At 39.0% G+C, this 21,397-nt stretch overlaps 2 protein-coding genes across 3 annotated transcripts; both read left to right on the top strand.

The window, feature by feature from the left end:
• The first annotated feature begins 3,782 nt into the window (after positions 1-3,782).
• Positions 3,783-6,886, top strand: cryba1b (crystallin, beta A1b). The gene is made up of 6 exons (XM_055179610.2): positions 3,783-4,012; positions 4,369-4,443; positions 5,617-5,735; positions 5,832-5,973; positions 6,069-6,211; positions 6,382-6,886. The coding sequence occupies exons 2-6, from the start codon at positions 4,399-4,401 to the stop codon at positions 6,527-6,529; spliced, it is 597 nt and encodes a 198-aa protein (XP_055035585.1). The 5' UTR covers positions 3,783-4,012; positions 4,369-4,398; the 3' UTR covers positions 6,530-6,886.
• A 1,589-nt stretch (positions 6,887-8,475) lies between these two features.
• On the top strand, positions 8,476-20,835 carry cpdb (carboxypeptidase D, b). 2 transcript variants are annotated; one of them, XM_055179611.2, is made up of 21 exons: positions 8,476-9,287; positions 12,206-12,453; positions 12,525-12,667; positions 12,750-12,916; positions 12,994-13,337; positions 13,434-13,625; positions 13,699-13,884; positions 13,965-14,047; positions 14,134-14,224; positions 14,309-14,454; positions 14,600-14,769; positions 14,867-15,142; positions 16,364-16,559; positions 16,666-16,804; positions 16,887-17,018; positions 17,214-17,309; positions 17,393-17,457; positions 19,801-19,932; positions 20,027-20,212; positions 20,292-20,388; positions 20,498-20,835. In XM_055179611.2, the coding sequence occupies exons 1-21, from the start codon at positions 8,692-8,694 to the stop codon at positions 20,707-20,709; spliced, it is 3,897 nt and encodes a 1,298-aa protein (XP_055035586.2). In that variant the 5' UTR covers positions 8,476-8,691; the 3' UTR covers positions 20,710-20,835. The 2 variants fall into 2 exon arrangements, with proteins under 2 accessions (XP_055035586.2, XP_055035587.2); XM_055179612.2 differs by having other exon boundaries at positions 16,887-17,015.
• Positions 20,836-21,397: the final 562 nt, after the last annotated feature.

A 21,397-nucleotide genomic window follows, 5' to 3' on the forward strand; every position in this document is an offset into this window, starting at 1 on the left:
CTTGTGCGAGGCGATTTGATGCTTATCTTTTGAATGTTGTACACAATGTCTTATTTGGAAATTACTTGGTATAAAAATGGCCAGAGAGCTTTCTAGAATAAAGTGTGTTTAATTACATTTTTGTGACGATTTATGTTTCCCCTGTTTGTCGTGTGGTACGATTGAAATTGATTCGTGAATTGTTCGAGAGTGCATGTGCATCATCAGACAAACAAAAAACAAATCACATAATATAAATAATTTACACAGTTACAACTACAGTGAATTTTGTGGGGTTTTACTGGCATCATTTTTATTTAAAAAGAGCCTCCTAAACTGTTTTGTAAATATATAGTTAAATGTTGAGTGGTTTATTTGTTTTGTGAGAGCAAATCATTTAATTCAGTACAGTACAAAATTAACAAGAGTAAAACCACACAGTCACAATGTGTGTCTCCCAAAAACAGCTATGGTCGCAATTTTTATCGTTAATGGTAAAAGACCATTAGCAAACGATGCTTTTGGGAAATATACCCGAGCAGGAGGAGATGAAGTAACTGCAGATGCGCAGAACCACGAGGATAACAGCGCCAGCCTGCAGTCTGACTTGTATTCAATTTATTTATTTTTGTTCGTTTTTATTTTATTCATTTTCTTAGTTAGATTTTTAATACAATTAATAATTTTAGTTTTTTCACTTCACTATAGAAGTTTTTCTTTGTTGTGAAATGCTTTTTCAATTAAATCAAATGCTCAAGCTTTGTCTATATTATTGTTAATTATTATTATTATTTTATTATTATATTTAACTTTTTAACAAATTTCTACCTTTTACATTATTTTACAACACTTATAAATGGCAAAAAGTGTCTCAATATATATTTATATATAATATAATTGCATTTCATATATCATAAATATATATTTTTAATTAAATTTTTTATTGCAATTTTTTAATTCAATAAAAATTGCTTGATAGTAACGTGTTTAAATTTTGAAATGGTCTAAAACACGGAAGTAGCGGGATGCCTAGTAAGGCAACACTTGCTCCGCCCACTTCCGGCCTCAGACTGTATGCTGCTTGCCCTGTGTCATGATGGGTCTGCGTTTCTGCAGTTGGTTAGAGAAAAGTGATTCGGCTGTGTTATAAGTGTCCACGAGAGGACGCCACAACACAGATCAGCAAATAAGGAAGGCTGATAATTGGTATTAAAATAAATGTCCCCAAATAAAGTAAAATTTAAAAAGACGTGCTGAAATCTGCCAGGTGTTAGGAAAAACATAGACAGTCCACCTTATAGTATACTTTATAGCTGTATTTAAGTCACTTTTAAAAAGTGAATGTCAATGACTTTTCTTTTGATTAAATGTCATAAAGAAGGCAATTTTCAGAGCAGTTCCATTTAATTGTTTTGGTCAACATGTCTTGTTTGGTTTAGTCATTAATTATGAGACCACACTAAATCACAGAAATGCTAAAAGGTATTTTAGAATGCAACCTAGCAGTTACTATCTGTTCATATCATACTTCAAAAAAATCCCTTTTAAGCTATTTTGTTATGATGATTTTGGTTGGCCTCTTCTGTATTGTAATATGCTCAGTCTTGTAATTGAAACTTAGTGGGACAGTATATCTAACATTTTTGTGCCGCAATACCTCATAATGTCTCAGACAGAGGAAGTATGTGTGTTAAAGTGGGCAGGTTCATTCATCTGGGCCTGCTGAGCTGGCTCATCTCTTTGTCATCACAGCGTGGCTGCTCTCATCAGCAGAAACCCTGGTACACACATGCAAAGACTTTTACACACAAATAACTACGTTTAAACTACACTCATACACAAGGCCTGATAGATACACACGATGCACATATTTGACGCACACGTTTCTCCATGGTTGGCATTCTGGCCAAACAATGTGCTGACTTCAGTCTGTGTACAGCTATTGTTTTGTAAAGTTAAGCATCAAACATTATTTTAAACTGTGAAATGTATATTCCTATTATTTTAATATCACATGCAGTATAAATCATATACAGTACATCCTTCGATGTAAAAAATAATAATTCCTAAGGATCATATTCTTTCTAGAAACCCATGAATTTAGCCACCTTTCCCAATCTGTTGCTTTTTGGACATTTAACCCCTTAACTGACGCAGCCCTTTTTAAGTGTGTGTGGGGGGGGGTGAAAAGGTGATGTACACCTTCAAATTAATTTAACTCTGGCATTTTTTTTCTTGTTTTAAAGAAGACACTTTAGTTTTTAACGTAAGTGTCTGGAGGTGAAAATATTAAAAAGTTATAGCAGTTTACATTGTAATAAATAAAAGTAATGCAGTAAAGTATATATTGTATACATAAAATTATCATGTGTTAAGGGGGTCGCACACCGGACGTGCAGCTCAGCACCGCGCAGGGCCGTTCTAAAAAATCGAACACATTGTTTTCTATGAGTATACGCACCCCGGCTCCGACAGGTGGTGCCTGTCCGCGCCGCCCAGCTTTGACTCAGAAAGTTGCTCAAATCCCTGTCGCGCCACTCACATAGTTTAACATAATTTAAATAACATAATATTTGTCCCAAATCATTAACAATTAACATTGGCTATTAACGTATATTTTGCATTTTGAAGTAGATGCTATCTGACTAAGCTTGCGCTATTTAATGTACACTTCCGGTTTACGATACCTCCGAGTTGTCCTAGACTCGTCCGGTGTGCGACCCCCTTTACACTTTTAGTGGTTTTACCAACAGTGGCCACTAGGTGTCAACGGTTTGCTGCATACTCTTGTCACAAATCAATAAATTACTCTCACTGTATTATTATTCCTGCCTAAATGTTTTGAAATATGAAAATAACATTCTTAGACCTTTCCAACAATATAGTCAGGGCCATCACCAAAACATACAGAACAGAGGGCATTTTTTTTCATTGGGGAGGCGCACTTCATAAAGTGAGAAACATATACCTAAACAACCAAAACTTTTGAAATAGACAAATACAACTACAAGGTTGTCCAGTCTAAAATGACAACAAAACAAATACCTCACGCCTCTACACAATGTAACAAGTCTTCAGTTCCACCAACAACGCAATAATAATAACAATACCAGAAAGCAATTTAACAAATATGATCTGTAACATATTAAGTTAAAGTGTACTCACTTTAAGCTAATCGCGGCAGGGGTCACAGGAGTAAAATATCAAAAGAACTTAATATTTCTTCTCATGTACATTTTTGTGCATAAGTTTTTCTTTGATATGAGGTTAATGAACTGATTATGGCACAGAAATGGCAAAATTTGATTTTAAGACTGCTTGCAATGTCCAGCTGTGCCGAAGGAATTACTACAACCAAACTCTATATTTATTTTTGCTTAACGTTTAATTTAATTTATATTTATTACGTTTAATGTAATAATGCGTTAAATAATTTGATTTAAGTTTCCGCTGTAAATCAGTAGTTCCTTTCCTGTGGTAGTTCCTTTAAAACAACACATATTGTGTCTAGTTTAATGTGTTGTCACTTGACATATCTCTGTGTTCTTATTGGAACAACACACTTTGTGTTGTTTTAAAACATCTTGTGTTGTCCTTTTTATTTATTTGAACACAAAATCAACACGAAGTGACACATATAACACGTCATGTGTTAAGTAGGATAATACAAAAAACTGTAAAAATGAACACATTCTTTCTTAGAGTGTACAAACATATTGAATTACAGGCCTCAGTGAAAGTACTGTAAACCTTAATATTATATATTTATTAGTGTATATTATGCATTGCCTCCTCAAAAGTGTAAAAATGGACTGATCAAAGTGAGATTGCTCCACACCTGTCATTGGTGCAGGTCACATCATTGTGAAAAGTGCGAGGAGTAAAGAAAAGACCGCAGCTCAGGTCAGAAACAAAAGGCATCCAAAGCAAAGTGCTGACGGCAGACTGGGTCTGTGTATAAATACCCCCACAAATGCTTGAACAAGTGACCGCTTGGTGGATTCCCCTCAACGCACATAGCTCGTTCTGTTGGGTAAGTCTGGTAAAGCCTCTACGATTCAACAAGCTACACCACAAGCTACACATAATGACCAATCTAAAGATCTACTGATTCAACCAGACAGACATGCTTATAATAATTATGTACAGCTGATATGCATTAGACAGGATGTGAGATATGTAAACCACTCACTTCAGCATCGTTCAAGCTTGTCAGACACAGACAGTTTAGTTAGCACAGACAGCACTAATGTCTCACGTTATTAGCTTTGACAAGCAGTTCAGACTGTCATGTTTTGCATTATTGTTTTTGATGCTTATGGATATTAGCTCATTTATTGCTCTTGTATGTGAACTATTCTGATATGTTGACCATTTTTTTGCATGCAGGTCAGTCAGCGTTGAGATTTACCTGAAACAATGGCTCTAACAAACCCTGTGTCCATGCCCATGGGACCATGGAAGGTACCGTGACTTGCAACTCTTCAGTGACTTCTAGATTATGTTAAAGCAACACCAAAGAGTTTTTTTACCTTAAAATAACGTTTCCAAAAAAGTTTCAGTGGTTCATCCACTCAAAACAGGGTGAATGGCACTTTCACATTCGCTTTGCAGCCCTCTATCGGCCAAAACCGCACTAAAGAAGTTTCCAACCGTCGGGTAGTGGTCCTGTATTTCGAGTGAAAACTACAAAAACTTGCTTTACGGCAGACCTACAATCCAATCAGAGCCAGTTATGCTGCAGTATTTACGACAGTGGTAATGAACAATTACCCTTCTAACCTGTAGGGGGAGCAAAGAGCAATAAGGCTTTAGTGTTGCTTTAAATAGCACCTATTGTGCGATTCACATTTTTACATTGCCTTTGGTGTGTAAGTGTGTATTAGTACATGTTAACGATATGCAAAAGGTACAAACCCCAAAGTAAACAAGATATCGGCTCCAACGTAAATGTCTTTTCTTGGACTTCAACAAACACACGGATTGTAGGCAACAGTTTAATTCCTGGGATTGGTGATGTAGTCATTATCATAATTCCTTACAGCCTGTAAATTAACTCCTGTTAGCAGTGCATTGTGAGCGAATCTTTCAAACATGGTAAGGAGCGTTCACATTTCCGGCTGATGTCAGAGGTATTCAGGCCAATCACAACGTACAGATTAGCTGGCCAATAAGGGACATAGAGCTTTTTTAAATCTGTGCATTTCAGGAAGAGAGTGAAATCTGGAGAGACAAAAATGTACGGCATTTGGAAAATGTGTTTTTTTAACCATTAACCACACAAACACATTGCATTATACCAAATACACCAAATTTTTATCAATGAAATAGGTGCTCTTTAACCAACAGGCCTTACCTACCTCAGTAAACCAGAATCACCTACTGTAGCAGGCCATGTTGGTCAACCAGCTCTGTTGGTTGACAGCATGGCTATTTTTGGTTCAGCTGGTAGACTAATATCAAACATGGAAATTTATGCTGTTTACACCTGGTATTTAAATGCATTTTGGTTGATCGGATCACAAGTGGACGATGCTAAATACAAGTGTAAACAGGTTATAAAACATTTTGAGTTCGTCCACTTCTGACCAGATTGAGACGTAGTTGGCAATTTAAGTTTGCTTGTGTGTTTTCCAGATCACCGTTTATGACCAGGAGCATTTCCAGGGCAGGCGTTGCGAATTCACCTCTTGTTGCCAGAACATTATGGAGTTCGGAATGGAGACGGTCCGCTCCCTGAAGGTGGAGTGTGGCGCGTGAGTTAAACCTAAGATATTTCATTACCATAATAAATTTATCTTAATTTCCACATGGCTTCTATAAGGTCTCCTAATCGCTTCTTCTTACACTAGCTGGATTGGTTTTGAGCACACTACCTTCAATGGCCAACAGTTCATCCTGGAGAAGGGAGATTACCCTTGCTGGGAGGCCTGGAGTGGCAGCAATGCCTATCGCATTGAGAGACTGATGTCCTTCCGCCCCGTGTGTTCTGCGGTGAGTCAAACCATCTGCACTCGAATAAAGTCTCACCTATATGTTTTCAATATGAATAAAGCAATGAGAATTTTTTATTCTTTATTCTGAAACAGATGCACAAGGATTCCCGTATGACTCTTTTCGAGTGTGAAAACATGACTGGAAAGCAGTGGGAGGTGTGCAATGACTACCCCTCTCTGCAGGCTATGGGATGGTGTAACAACGAGATCCGCTCCATCCAGGTCATGAGTGGCGCGTAAGTACGATTGCTCAAAGTCCTCACATCTGATCATATAGTTGATGAAATAGGGTTGTAATGTTGTGTTTTATTTTGATGGTTAACTTTGAAAGCTTCTGAAACAACAAATGCTCCACTCCGCATCTGTGCTTTACCACTGCCTCTGTGTATCTTTCCTATTTCGCTAGCTTTGTATGCTACCAGTATCCTGGTTACCGTGGTTACCAGTACATTATGGAGTGTGACTGCCACGGAGGCGAGTACAGGAACTACAGAGAGTACGGATGCCACGCTCAGACCCCTCAGATCCAGTCGATCCGCAGGATCCAGCACTGAGATCGGCTGTGTCCTCTTTACCTCTTCCTCCTTCTGACCCCCAGTTCCTTTCATTCTCTCTATCCCTCTGTTCCCAGCCATGCAGGATGGTTTGTTGACCAGGCAGGTTGGTAAGCTGGTGCTACGCCAATGCAACAAGTCCACTGCACTTTCTAATCCACCACGCAAAGAAAGAAAGGAATGATGAGAAACAGAGAAATCTGTTTCACTAAGAGCGTATGGACATGGTGTACTGAAAAACCAGGAACAGTGCTCTGCTTTCGTCATGACTATTATCATGATTGTAGCCATTGCAGTTTTCATGGTCAACTTCTGTATGATATTTGATGAATAAAGAAAATAAGCATAAAAGCCAAACACACAGAAATGAATAATTGATTACAACTGAATGTGGTGTGTTGATCTCCATCAGCAAACATAGAGGACAAACTCTCCAAAGGTTAGAAGGGTTCAGATTAATCATTTTTGAAGGGGCATTAAACAATACAGTACATGTACATGATGTGGACATAAGATTTGAAATAAGATTAGGGGTGTGCCAAACTTGCCCATTTGTCTACTTATCATCCCCTCATATGCTAATTGTCTATATTTTACTCTGTCTTCTCTACACTAATAAGCTGGTGTGTGGTGGGCGTTCTGGCGCAATATGGCTGCTGTGGCATCATCAAGGTGGATGCTGCACATGCAGAAAAGCGCTTTATAAATGTATTAAATTATTATTATTGTTATTATTAGTAGTAGTAGTATGTTCAAATAAGTATCATTGAAGTACCTAAATGGTTTACTTAGGTCTATTCCAAACTTTCGAAATGCAGATCCATGAACCGTCAATTACCCACAACTTACTGCGAGAAGGAGGAGTTTAAAGAGGCTTTACTGAATTAATAAATTCAATTAACCTATATGGCAAATATTACTTGAGAAATAATGAATTAAGAAAATGCAATGTTCAACTAGGCAACAACAGTCATTAACGTTATGCGGTAGTATGCCCCATGTGTTTGCATACTTTCTGCTATGCACTAAAATGTATACCTTCCTTCCCATAACAAAAATTGTAAATAGTTTTAGTAACTATATATATATACTCGCTAGAGTGTGAAACTGAGAAAAATTACTTTAAAGTTTAGACTTATAGTGAGTTTCAGTTGTCAGTTAATTTCTTCTTTATTTTTATTTTCTCGAAAAAACATAAATTTGACCCAAGATACTAATGCAAATAATAAAGGAGGTCTTGAATGTCTCAAAAATATCAATAAGTAATTTTTGACCCAAAACGTTACTTTTTGACCCAAAACGTTACTGCCTTTTGTGTGTGTGTGTGTGTGTGTGTGTGTGTGTTTGTGTGTGTGTGTGTGTGTGTGTGTGTGTGTGTGTGTGTGTGTGTGTGTGTGTGTGTGTGTGTACTATATAGGATGCAGCAAATGACCAGCAAATAAGGCCTAAATATAAACAATAAAAACAAAAGAAAGATCCCATTAAACTATATGATGCTTAAACACACTGTGATATTTAGAGGTTAAGTGTTACAAAATATTATTTAATGAGCAAAGATTACCTAAACATTACCTATAGGCCTACTAAACATTTTTCTCTTTCTATTTATACACTATTTTTTATTAATCGGAGACTATTATGAAATATGTATGCTACTTTTAAATTGTTTTTAAACCAAATTTAAAACAAAGAAAAACTGACCAGTTTAATGACTCAAATATAAAATTTTCTTTATTCATATATTTCTGATGCTTTATTTTAATGATGCCGGTAAAAACAAATTCATGGATACAGGCTCGAGACTCTGCGCACACTGATCGGGGTTTAACCTTAAAGTATCGCGAGAGCACAGCTATTTAATCGCTAGCCTGCTTTGACGTCAAAAGCTGATCGGTCTGCGCAGAGCCTGATGAAGTCGAAAACACCTGTTACCTGTAAATTACCCAGTAGCATGCAGCAGTTGTGTAGTCATGCGTGTTGGAAACCAATTTTATACTGATTATGCCATGTGTGAACTATTAGTGTCCGTAATTCACATTCAAACGGTTTGATCTACTCACTGACAAACTTACGATGGTGCAACATAAAGCAAACTATAACGACAAAACAAAATATTTTTAAAACATTTATTGTAAGCTACATGACAGATTACCGAACACAACATGCATATTTTGTTGCTCATTTTGCAGAATATTTTATTATTATCATTGCGCCAAACGTACGGTTTCAAAAACAGTAATGACGTGAACGACGAAACATTCACTGAATACTACAACTACGTAGACCTGACCGATCGCCTTCAAAGTCTTTCCAAAAAATACGCACACATTTGTAGCCTCTCGAGTATCGGACAGTCTGTTGAAGGACGGGAACTTTGGGTGATGAGGGTGACAACGAGTCCCAGTATAGTGGTGGCAGGGAAACCGAGGTTCAAGTATGTAGGCAACATACACGGTGACGAGGCGTTATCCAGGCAACTGTTAATGTATTTAATCGAGTACCTGTTAACTGAATATGATCGCGATGCGCGCGTGAGTGAGCTCGTGGACCGGACTGATATCTACATAATGCCTAGTATGAATCCGGACGGGTTTGAGAAGGCTGAAGAGGGAGACTGTAGTGGCCGCGGTGAAGCCCGATACAATGCTAAACATCACGACCTTAACAGAAGTTTCCCAGACCAGTATGAACCTTCCACTAGCAGCTTAAACGATATACCGGAGGTCACGGCTGTGATGAGCTGGATACTTGAGAAAAAGTAAGTTAGGTTTTGCCTTTTTATAGATTCCATTAAAATCAATGTTTCCATTATAACAGTAAAATCTATTAGCCTAGGTGTGATAGTTTTCATAGTTGAAAAGTGTTATAAATTGCTTGAATTAAAAAAGTACAAATTTTGAAGTGCCTAAACTGTTTTCTCGATACTTTTTAAAATTTTGATTAGTGGCAAAAAGTCATTTCCGTGGAGAAATTGTACAATACTGTACCAGGGCAGTAACCACAATGGACATTGATGGGGACATGCTCCCGAAAATCAGAAACAGCCCACCCAATGTTTGATTTTGTTCATGCATATAGCTCTGAATGTTTTGGTCCTATACAACGTTTAAGAGTCATTTATGTAAAATAATTATTAAAATGTAAAAAGGGGGATGGGCGAAATTAATATACTGACTTTATTTGATTTGATTTCTTAGCGTTTTTATTTGTTTAATTGTCGATTAAATGTAAAAATAAAATTTAGTCATTGTCTTGGGCTGTGTCATTAAAAGTTTTGTGCATGTGCTGTGTTTAAAAATTCTAAAATCTGAGTTTGTTTGTTACTCCAAAATGCACCTTTTAATAAAATATCTGAATAAAGAGCGAATCAATTGTTTAAAGGGGACATTTCACAATACTTTTTTTTAAATGTCAAATAAATCTTTGCTGTCCCCAGAGTAGGTGTGTGAAGTTCTAGCTTAAAATACCCCAGTGCCGTTTTTGGGTGTGTCCTTTTAAATGCAACTAAATGGCAGGGCAGTGGTTGGATAGTGCATCACAAGGGGAGCCAAATTTCAATTACCTATTTTTTCACACGCTCGCAGAGAATGGTTTACCAAAACTAAGTTACTGGGTTGATCTTTTTCATATTTTCTAGGTTGATACAAGCACTGGGGACTAGGTGTGCACCGATAAATGCCGATATACACTAATAATGCTTGGCCGATAACTATTCTGAATCGCACAGCCGATATTATTCACAGCTATTTCATGTACTACGGCTTTTTATCAGTAAGTCCTTATCTGAAATCACTGTTAGTTTGAGTCGTTTATACCATGCATTTGAAAAAGCAACACTCGTCAAACATAATTATTATACATATTCTTTATTATCATGAAAATACCTGAAAAGGTTTGAAGACGGCAACATAAATATATCCTTCAGCCATTTCCTGGAGCTGCGTGTCATAGCTGCGTGTGTATGGTTCTTCTTCTGCACCGCATATTGAGTTTCTGCACGAGAGCGCCCTCTGGCTTTTGGATGTAGCGGCATTTCACCGTAATTCCTTGAGAAGTATAGCAAGCATTATCGCAGATTGATTGGGGCATCCATACTGGAGACTAGAGGTGTAACAATTAATCGTGCAAATGCGTGTTTTCTCAATGAATGAATTTGAATGAATTGCGGTGGGGTCCCGGCGCATCCGAGTGCCGGGGGGCGCTCTCGTGCGGAAACTCCCTTTGTGCCACACAAGAAGTAGCATTACAAATGCTATTCCAGGAAATGTCTACACAGGAATATTTATACGCTGTTCTTCAAATAGTTTCAGGTATTTTCATGATAATAAAGAATATTTTGAATGATTTTGTTTAACGAGTGTTGCTTTTTTAAATGCACATTATAAACGACTCCGACTCATAATTATTTTAGATTGATAGGGACTTCCTACTGACCGGATGCCGTAGTGCAGGCACAAGCTGTGCATAAAACAAAGAATCGCAGCCTTGCGATTCAGAATCGATTTCAGACAGGGGCTGGATCCCAGGCCGCCTACTTCCATACTATATAGTACGCAAAGTAGCGCTTTTAACATACTATATAGTATGGAAGTAGGCGGTTTGGGATTCAGCCAGGCATTTTTAATGAGGACCGCGATTGAATCGTTACATCCCTACTGGAGACCCAATTATAGCACTTAAACGTGGAAAAGTCAGATTTTTAAGATATGTCCCCTTTAATGCTGGACAACATTTTTGACCACTACTGTACATCTCAATATTTTTTGCTTTTGCTCCAAATTATTTTAAAAAGTTGATTTTCTCTCTGCTTCAGGTGATATATAAGAGATTAGTTGTGCTAACCCCAGTCGTCATGATTGTCTTGTACATCTAGCAAATCATGGTCTTTTGTTTACTACAGTGTTCTTCACTCCCAGCCCTGGAGAGCCGGTGTCCTGCAGAGTTTAGCTCCAACCTTAATCAAACACACCTGAGCAAGCTAATCAATGTCTTCATGATCACTAGAAGATCACAGGTAGGTGTGTTTGATTAAGGTTGGAGCTAAACTCTGCAGGACACCGGCTCTCCAGGATTGGGAGTGAAGAACACTGGTTTACTATCTGTTTTTTGAAAATTAAGCCATCCCCAAATGATATATTGTGCATTTTTGGGCGTGTATAATTTATCACCCACTGCAGTGTCTCTCTTAATTAAGTTTATTTAACTAAGTTTGGAAAGAGCATGGTCATGTAATCGAACCAATCAGCCAAAAAAGGTGTCTATATATAGCCGTCCCTCACTTCTGTCCCGTGACTGTTTTTGCAGCATCCCTCCTCCACCCCATCACCTCACTCTCAGCTAGTTCATCTATCCCAGTTAAATAGGGGGAGGACTACAATTCTTGAGCCCTCCCCTCAAACAGCACGCCAAATATGCTTTATCTCTTTCCATGTTAATGCAAACTTGTGAAACACTTGCTGCTGTCATTTTGGCAATGATGAGTTAGATCTTGCGATACTCATAAGATGTGCAGTGGGAGTAAAATTGCATATTTGTGTGACCTTTGACAGAATATTCTTATTTCGATATTCACAATATTCTGTAGTTATTTATCTTCAGTACATTTATCTCTATATCATCTTATATTCAATATACCACCCAGCCGTATATATACTGTACATCTGTAATCTTTGTCAGGTTTGTCCTGTCTGGTAGTCTTCACGGTGGCTCTGTGTTGGCCAGCTACCCCTTTGATGACTCCAGCTCTCATAAAACCTCAGGACTTTACAGCTCTACGGCAGACGATGCTCTGTTTCGCTATCTAGCACAGACATATGCAGAAAACCATCCCATAATGAGAATGGGTGAACCGCATTGCCCTGATGATCCCAACAAACACTTTAAAGATGGTATCACCAACGGTGCAGAGTGGTATGACATCCAAGGTAAGCTAACTGACATAGCATTTTATCTTCATGAAGCTCTTTTGCACTGCTGTTTGGTGCCCTTTGCCTAGGTGGGATGCAGGATTACAACTACCTGAAAGGGAACTGTTTTGAAGTCACTTTTGAATTAAGTTGCTGCAAGTATCCTCCAGCATCTCAGCTTTACATAGAGTGGGCCAACAACCAAGAGGCACTTCTTCTTTACATGCAGAAAGTGAGATGATTCAAATTCTTAGTATTATTGCATACATAGTATTTTGCATGAAGAGTGATTGTTGATCCTTGTCGATTTTAAGGCTCATATTGGTGTGAGAGGTTTCGTTATGACCAGGTCAGGCCTTGGTCTTCAAGATGCGACAATCTCGGTTTTGGGAATCGATCACAACATCACAACCTGGACGTTTGGTGACTATTACCGCTTGCTGCTGCCTGGAATATACGACTTGACTGCTAGTGCCCCAGGGTGATTACACTGTATGTAACATCACTAACAACGTAAAGGTTTTAAACAAAAAGGTTTTAATTTTTGTCGCATCACAGGTATCTCCCAAAAACTGTGAAGGAAGTACCAGTGGTCGAAGGCAAACCGACGCTGCTAAACTTTACTCTTGAGGAGACTGAAGAGGCGATGGTAATGTCTGTGCTTACTGAACAAACTACCGTAACCAATGAGGTTCCCATCACCCCAGTACCTTCCACCCCGAAGTCTCAGATCCAATCCTTGGACTTCCGACATCATAGTTATGATGAAATGGAGATGTTCCTGCAGCTGTTCAGCGCTGTCTATTCATCTATCACATACTTGTACTCTGCTGGAAGATCAGTGCAGGGCAAGAATCTTTACGTGATGGAGATATCCACCAATCCTGGAGTTAGTCAGCAAGGTACAACTGTATACAATCATATTTGATTTGATATAGATTTCAATCTAATCCAGCATGCTGTTCATGTACAATGTCTTGATTGTGATAATGAACCAGGCAAACCAGAGGTCATGTTTGTGGGTAACGTACTTGGAAATGAGTTTATCGGCCGTGAAATTCTTCTGAACCTTATTGAATACATGTGCCGCAATTACGGCAAGGATCCTTTAGTCACCCGTCTGGTGAACAGCACAAGAATTCACATAATGCCTTCCATGAACCCCGATGGTTATGAATTGGCACTTAAAGGTGAGAGCAAATACGTTTTGTGGTGTGCTGTCGCCGTGTCATCTTCTGTATTGATCATTTTGTATTCCTGTAGCCCAAAAAGGACATTTAAAGGTCTCAGATCTTAGTATTTTTGGACATAGTAATAGTCACCGTGTTGACCTGAACACAAACTTTCCTCAACATACAAAATCAAGACTTGATATTGAAGTTGAAACTCAAGCAGTGATGAACTGGATCAAGTCTCGCTACTTTGTGCTGTCTGCAAGTATTCGTGGAGGTACTGTGAGTTTTATTTTTAGATTTTTAGTTTGTGAGATATTCCACGTTTCAAGTAAAACTGAACCTTATTGTCTTTAGGGTTTAGAGGAGTAGAGTATCCTCATTCCGTTGACTCCATTGATGAAAATTTGTTTAAATTTGTTACAGAAGCCTTTTATATGGTAGGTGTGCCAAATACTGTCTAGCACCGATTTATGTCTTTCTCAATTATTTTAGACGCTTACTGTTGTATTTTCATTGGTTCCAGCAATCTCAGGCTTTACAGAAGCCCCAGGCCTGTGATGTGCCAAGAACCAGAGAGAAAAAAGCCAACAGGCACCGTCGTCCCCCAGTGACGGGTTAATATATTCAACTGTTCAAGCCCTCCTAATACCCATATCTGGTCCTAACCCTAACATTTTTTATCTCTTGAATGTATGTAGGAACTGATATGCTGACCTGGGCTTATAGCAACACGGATAATTTAGCTGTTGACATTGGTCTGAGCTGTGATCTGCGGCCACCAGAGGAGTCGCTCTCAGAATACTGGGAACAGAATCACAAAGCCCTGCTACAGTTCATACAGCAGGTAGTGTACTGCTGTTATTTAACCAACTGTATCCCAACTTTTTCGATACTGCAGGGCAGCTTCCATCCTGAAGAAGTGGAATTTCGGTCCTTGGCCCTCTAGAAGTGGAATTTACTAGCCATGTTCATGGTTTGTGTGATGTCAGGTTCATTTGTTTGTGAGGGGTATGGTGACTGATGCTCAGACTGGCAAAGGCATCTCTAATGCCACAGTCATGGTGGAAGGATCCAGGCACCAGGTTCACACCAGCAGTGCAGGACAGTACTGGAGACCCCTGGCTCCTGGTTCTTACCATATCATAGCCTCTGCCCCCGGGTACGATACAGAACATTAAGGAACCATTTGAGGTCTTCTGATCGGTTAACAATCACTGAGCGATAACATTGCCTCTCTTGTTGTGCTTTACCGTCAGTTACACCACAATGTCTGAATCCGTTCGGGTGTTGGAGACTCGAGTGGAGCAGGTGGACTTTAAACTGACCAGAGACACATCACAGCCATCCTTGGAGGAAGAACAACAGAAGGACTTGGAGAAACTGGTGGAGCAGCTTTTACCCGTTGGTGCGTTAGATAAATTTGTCCGTAGCCTTCTGCCAGCTCAGACCCTGCAATATCGCAACTACAGAGAACGTGCAGAGTTTCTCCGAAGTCTTACATTCAACTTCCCTCGCATTGCTCGCCTGTACAGGTAACTGCACTTGTTATTAAAAATGTGCAAAATGTTATTAAATCTGTTGTTTCTGTCTTGATTCCTTTTAAAGCTCACATATCACGCTGTTTCTGCTTATCTCAGGTTATTCTGGAGTACCTAGTGAATAGTATTGCATCCTTAATATATTCAAAGAGTCTGTAGTTTTATCAGATTTATAAGACCTTCCAGTTGGTCCTGCGGCATGATTCAAGCGAGTTGAAAAATCGGACTTTGGCAGATATTTGCGTCACGTTAACCAATCCGGAGCTTGCTCTAGTAGTAATGTGATTACGATGTAGCCAGCTGAGGCAGAAATACAAACAACAATGGAGGACAAAATCATTGTCGCTGTATGTGGACACCCGGAGCTGTACAGTAGGATGCATCTTAGTTTTTTATAGAAACAGGAATAAAAAGGATCTTGCTTTGAAGAAAGTGAGTGAGGAGGTCGGACAATCTGTAAGTTGTAAAAACGAGATATATGTATACAAGCCAAATGTTGAATTTATACAAAGAAATTAGAACATTTAAGTATATAAGTTGAGTCATCATAAATAAAATTAAATGACACAGGGAATGGGTATTGAACGCACTTTATTTAATACTTTGTAGAGGGGCTTTGTTGGTGATTGCAGCTTCTAGACGCCTCTTGTATGGATAGACCAGTTGTCTGCATTGCTCATGTATACATGTCGTCTGCACCCTGAGCAATGTTCTCTCCATACAAGAGGCCTCTAGAAGCTGTTATCACCAACAAAGTTTTTGTTCAATAGTGTGTAGTGTGTTCAATACTTATTCCCTGTGTAATTTCACTTTATTTATTATGACTCAACTTGTATACTTAAATGTTCTGATTTCTTTGTATGAATTCAAAATTTGGCTTGATGGCTACAATCTTTTCCCTTCTGTATACACACACACACATATTGCGACTACAAGCTTGCTTAAGCCGGCAAATTTGGCATATTCGCGTCTGAATTTCATGCGCAAATGATGAGAGTTAACTCAAAATGATCTAGCGTCCAACTACATGCAAGTAACGTGATTTATTTGCTTCATTCATGTCGGTTGTGAATGCACAGTTAAACACACAAAATGCATAAAATGCATACCCCCTCTCTTAAAAAATATGTTCTGCAATTTGATTACAGATGTGCACTTTGTGATGTCAATGCTGAAACAATATATGGTGCAGCCCTATGTGAAATTGTTTTTCAGTTTGGGTCAGAGCGTTGAGTTCAGGACAATCTGGGCCCTGGAGATCTCTGGCAATTTGGAGATGCCTCAGTCTGCTGAGCCCAAGATCCGTTATGTGGCCGGTGTCCATGGTAACGCTGCAGTCGGCCCAGAACTACTGCTCGAATTTGCCTCTGTTCTCTGTCTCAATTACGGCAGGAATCCCACCATCACCAAGGTAGACAACCAAAACCTATCAACCAAACGAAGGCAACCAAAAAATGTCTCTTTCTCGTTTTCTCTCACTCTTTCTTTCTCATTGTGAATCTTATTCTTTTCTCCAGTTAATTGACAGAAGCAGGATACTGATTCTCCCGTGTGTGAATCCTGATGGCCGAGAGGAGGCTCAGGAGGGTCACTGCTCTTCCACTGAGGGCTACACCAATGCACACGGCACTGATCTGGATACAGACTACATCTATGGTCAGTCAGCTGCTGTAAAATCAAGTTATTGATAACCAGTTTAATGAAAAGCCCTAATCACTATTATATTCTTCACTCTTAGGCAACATGTCCGCCCAGCCAGAGACTCGTGCGGTGATGAATCTGATTGAAGGAAGTGGTTTCTCTCTCTCTGTAGTGCTGGAGGGGGGCTTTCTCATGGCCACGTATCCCTACGACAGACCCAATCAACGTAGTAAAACCACCATATTATTAGTTTTTATACTAGCTATGGTAAACATTTGATCGTCTTGGAAACCTCCTAGCATTGTGATGGTGACCTTTACATGGACAATCACCAATATCCCATCTGTCTTGTTGTCCTATATAAATTTGGAAAGTTACAAAGAAATAAGGATGTTTTGAAATGCTGTTATATTCTATTTTAAAGCTCAAAATGAAGAGACGTTGAGATATTTGGCCTCCTTGTATGCCAGCATTCATCCTTTCATGCACATGGGTAATGTGGGATGTGCAAAAGAGCCAGGTACTATTAAAAACTTAAAGCTTTTAAAGTCATAAAGTAGGCGATGGTTTAATATGTTTTATGATGTGAATAATATAACTCAGCCAGAGAAATCCCAGGAGGCGTCTTGAAGGGTGCGGAGTTCAACGCTCACACAGGCAGTTTGAAGGTACTTGAGGGATTTGACATCTGTGTTGAACATCTAAATGTAAAATTGTTAGTGGATGTTGTTCTTGTGAATGACATCTGTGGCTTATGACTGGTGTTGTGACTCACAAAAACACAATGCAGCTCAAATGACTAATCTAGTGTTCATGTTTGTCAAATGAGGCATGTATTATCCCCCATGTTTTTTCGAAGTCTAAGCTTTTGACTTCAATGACAACCGTCCTCATTTTATTTTATAGTAACAGTATACTATGCGGTTGCATTCAATAGCTATGTTTCCATTAAATATTTGCCCCAAACTTTAGAGTTTTTGTTGACATTTAGGAAAAAAATCCGAAATTATGGCATTTCCATTAAACAATGTTATACGACTAAAACATAATTTTATTGTCTCACGATAAGTCATTCCAAAACCATGTGTTCGACTTTATACGGCGGCACCATGGGGCAACCTTCCGATCTCGAAGTGACTTAAACTGCAGTTCATTGACTGGCCACTAAATCCCTATAAACCCCATGTTAAAAATCAAGCGTGCCGCACAAGCCCTGAAAAGTGAAGCCAAAACGTCTCGATTGCCCCCCAGTGACTGGTCCCAGTATAGGTCATAAACCCCGCCTCCCCATGTTATACAATGGGACTTGAGACCAACTAAACAATTTAATTACACTTCAATGACTTTTTTCTGTCATTTATTGTAGTTTTAATCACGCTGATGTAAATTCAAGTGTTTGTTTTTAAAATAAGTTTGTTTTAGTTAGTTATTTAATGCTATAAAAACGGTGGTGTCATGTCATGATTGACAGCTGTGATATGGTCATTCTGCGAGAGCGAGGGCGGGGCCTTGCTTTCACGGCTTTACTTCCTGCTCACTACTGTGCAGGACTGGTCCCAAAATTGCTACGGCGCAGACTCAAGATGTCAGCACTGTATCGGGACATTGGCGGCTTCACTTTTCACCAATGGAAGAGAGCAAACGGGTGTCATCCACCTTTTTTTACAGTCTATGGTTAAAATGCCCAATTATACAGTAGAAATTAATGTTTACAGCCTTTTACAAAGTGTTTTTGGTCTATATAACTAATTTTGCAATGAATTTTTTTATTATATTAAGCTTTAAAGTTCTGCGTAATTAAGGGCGTCTCCACATGAGAGACTAGTGAACTGCCACTGCTGTCAGTACCTATGAGCTAGGTGGGCGTGAATTTCAGAAAACAGCCACCTCAGCTTCACCAACGTCCCGTGTCTTTACCCATTTTTATGGTTGTTTGCAAGTGATGCACGGTAATGCGATGCCAAAATGGCGACGACAGGCCAACTATTGGCTTCAGTCATGACACTACGTCCATATTTTTTGCAGTCTATGGGCGCCACGCAGAAAGTCAGGCGGATGACATCAAAATACCATGAGAACAACTCGAAAGCATAGAGCAGTTGACTCCCAAATCGCTCTCATGGTATTTTGACGTCATGCGGTTGACAGTTCTTGTGACACCACATCAAACAAACCATATTTAAAGAATGATCTAATGACACCTACCCACATCAGGTGACCTGTAAATGTGGAAAAAAACTTTCTATTGCAGTTTTGTGGTTTCTTTTTCCAAAAACCAATTCAAATTTCCCAAACCTTTTTTGCGATATATGGCAGTTTATGCAAAATTGTTGTTTCAATTGGCGCATTTTCAGTTTTCGCAATTTGAAGGGAATCTTTATAGACCCCTTCAAGGTTTGTAAACATTGAATGACTATCGGGTGCGCACGCAGCATTGGGTCAAACTGTTCATACCATCCAGGCTTTATAATTTAATCTAACAGGGCTGAAAAATGATGATTAACCTGAAATAAAGTGAGCACTACAAACACAAGCCTCTTTGGTATTTGCATTGTCCCAGTCTGCACATTAATTGCTTGCAGCTGCAGATGTTGTATTTTTTGTTTTTGAGATTCTGCATGAATCGCGAAAACTTAACGGAAGACCTGGTGCGATTTTCACAGCCCACGACGCAAGTAGGCATTTTTGACGATACCGAATAATACGCAACTCAATCTGCTGTAATGACTTTTCTGACCCCGACATGCGCAGTGGGAACCGCCTGTGATGTGAACCGTGAAGGGGTCTATTGTTAGTTCATGTTAGCTAATGCATTAAAATTGGTAATACTACAATAAGGTTGTATTTGTCAACATTAGTAATTGTATGAAAACTCCTGAAACAATTTGATACATTTTTCCTTTTGTCTTGCCCTAAAGAAAGGCATTCAAATTTCAGTGGTGACAAATAATGACAGGTGGACTTTTTTGGTGCACTGTTCATTAAAGAAAATCCAACTGATGCACTTTCAGGACTACAGTTTGGATGTGGATAATTGTCCTGAGATCACCGTGTACACGGGCTGTTGTATGTACCCACCTGAATCTCGGCTCTTCTCGCTGTGGATGGAAAACCGAACACCTCTCTTCCGCATGCTGCTGGAGGTTAAATTTAATAGTATAATAAATAAATGTATATGTACAAATACTATATTCAGTGTGACATATCCTTGAACTTAATAATCTTTATTCTCTGAAGGTTCACAGAAGGTTGAGTGGTGTTGTGAGGGACAGTAAAGGCCGACCCGTCTCAGATGCTGTCGTTGTGGTGAATGGATCCGTAAGCATTCATGCGGACAGTCACGGTTACTTCACGACTCTGCTGGCTCCAGGTACACACCAGCTACAGGTGCAGGCCCACGGATATCAACAAGAGCTCCAGCAGGTATTTGCGATCTTGCTTTTTTATTTAGCATTTAGCTCATATCCAGCAGGTTAAATCATTCTGATCCCTTTAATTTTAGGTGAATATATCCTCTGACAGACTGACCAGTCCCATCGTGATTGACTTTACAGCAGACAGGGTTCCCCTTGACCAGGGGGTGCTCATAATTGCATCAGGTAAAAACATACAGTGCATTTATTCCCTTTAATCTTTTTCTTTACATATACTGAACAGTGCACTCAGTAGTGGACAGCTCTGAAGTAATGATGAAACTTCTTGTTTTAGCATCATTGATGAGCGTCTTGTTCTGCGCTCTCCTCGCCTGGCACCTCCGCTCTGCCAAGTTCAGCCGGATACGGGACGGCTTTCACTGGTGTCACAGTAACCGAGAGAGTCTCCACATGGAGGCCATGGCTTCTGAAAAGTCACCCTTGCGACAGGAGTTTTTGGAAGACAGTGAGAGTGAGGACGACCCTTTCTTTGTGGAGCGGTACTGAATGTGTCAGTTTAGACTGATAAATAAGTGTTGTAGCTTTAAGAAGGACCAGAATGACAAGAGTTCATTGTTAGTCCAGTTAGTTTTTTTGATTTATTGGGAAATAAATGCACTATTTTTTTGCTTATTTTGTTGTTGTTATTATTATTATATTTATTACAGTGCATTGAAAATGCGCTGTACTGTTGTTACTGGGCTTTTTATTATTATTATTATGTTGGCTTGAAAAAGCCAACATATTGTTATTGCTTTTAAACTTATATTTAGTGGTGCTTGCATTTATGCAAGGCATCACTATTACTATTCCTCATACTTATTATTATTAGTGGTGCTTGCATTTATGCAAGGCATCACTATTACTATTCCTCATACTTATTAGTGGTGCTTGCATTTATGCAAGGCATCACTATTACTATTCGTCATACTTATTATTAGTGGTGCTTGCATTTATGCAAGGCATCACTATTACTATTCGTCATACTTATTAGTGGTGCTTGCATTTATGCAAAGCATCACTATTACTATTGCTCAAAGATATTATTAGTGGTGCTTGCATTTATGCAAGGCATCACTATTATTATCTTGCATACTTATTATGTTGGCTTGACAAAGCCAACATACTGTTATTGTAGTTAAACTTATTATTATTATTTTTCTTCTGAGACTAAATTTCTGCAGCTAACTCGTCC

The sequence above is a fragment of the Misgurnus anguillicaudatus genome, chromosome 9 (genome assembly GCF_027580225.2).
Source record: "Misgurnus anguillicaudatus chromosome 9, ASM2758022v2, whole genome shotgun sequence".
In the NCBI taxonomy this organism is placed as follows: Eukaryota; Metazoa; Chordata; class Actinopteri; order Cypriniformes; family Cobitidae; genus Misgurnus; species Misgurnus anguillicaudatus.

Bases quoted from the DNA above. Each gene is read 5' to 3' on its own strand.
- cryba1b (XM_055179610.2), top strand. From the start codon at position 4,399: ATGGCTCTAACAAACCCTGTGTCCATGCCCATGGGACCATGGAAG. The intron at 5,736-5,831 runs GTGAGTTAAACC...TTCTTACACTAG, and splicing joins CTGAAGGTGGAGTGTGGCGC to CTGGATTGGTTTTGAGCACA. The intron at 6,212-6,381 runs GTAAGTACGATT...CTATTTCGCTAG, and splicing joins ATCCAGGTCATGAGTGGCGC to CTTTGTATGCTACCAGTATC.
- cpdb (XM_055179611.2), top strand. From the start codon at position 8,692: ATGCATATTTTGTTGCTCATTTTGCAGAATATTTTATTATTATCATTG. The intron at 9,288-12,205 runs GTAAGTTAGGTT...AATCTTTGTCAG, and splicing joins AGCTGGATACTTGAGAAAAA to GTTTGTCCTGTCTGGTAGTC. The intron at 16,805-16,886 runs GTCAGTCAGCTG...CTTCACTCTTAG, and splicing joins GGATACAGACTACATCTATG to GCAACATGTCCGCCCAGCCA.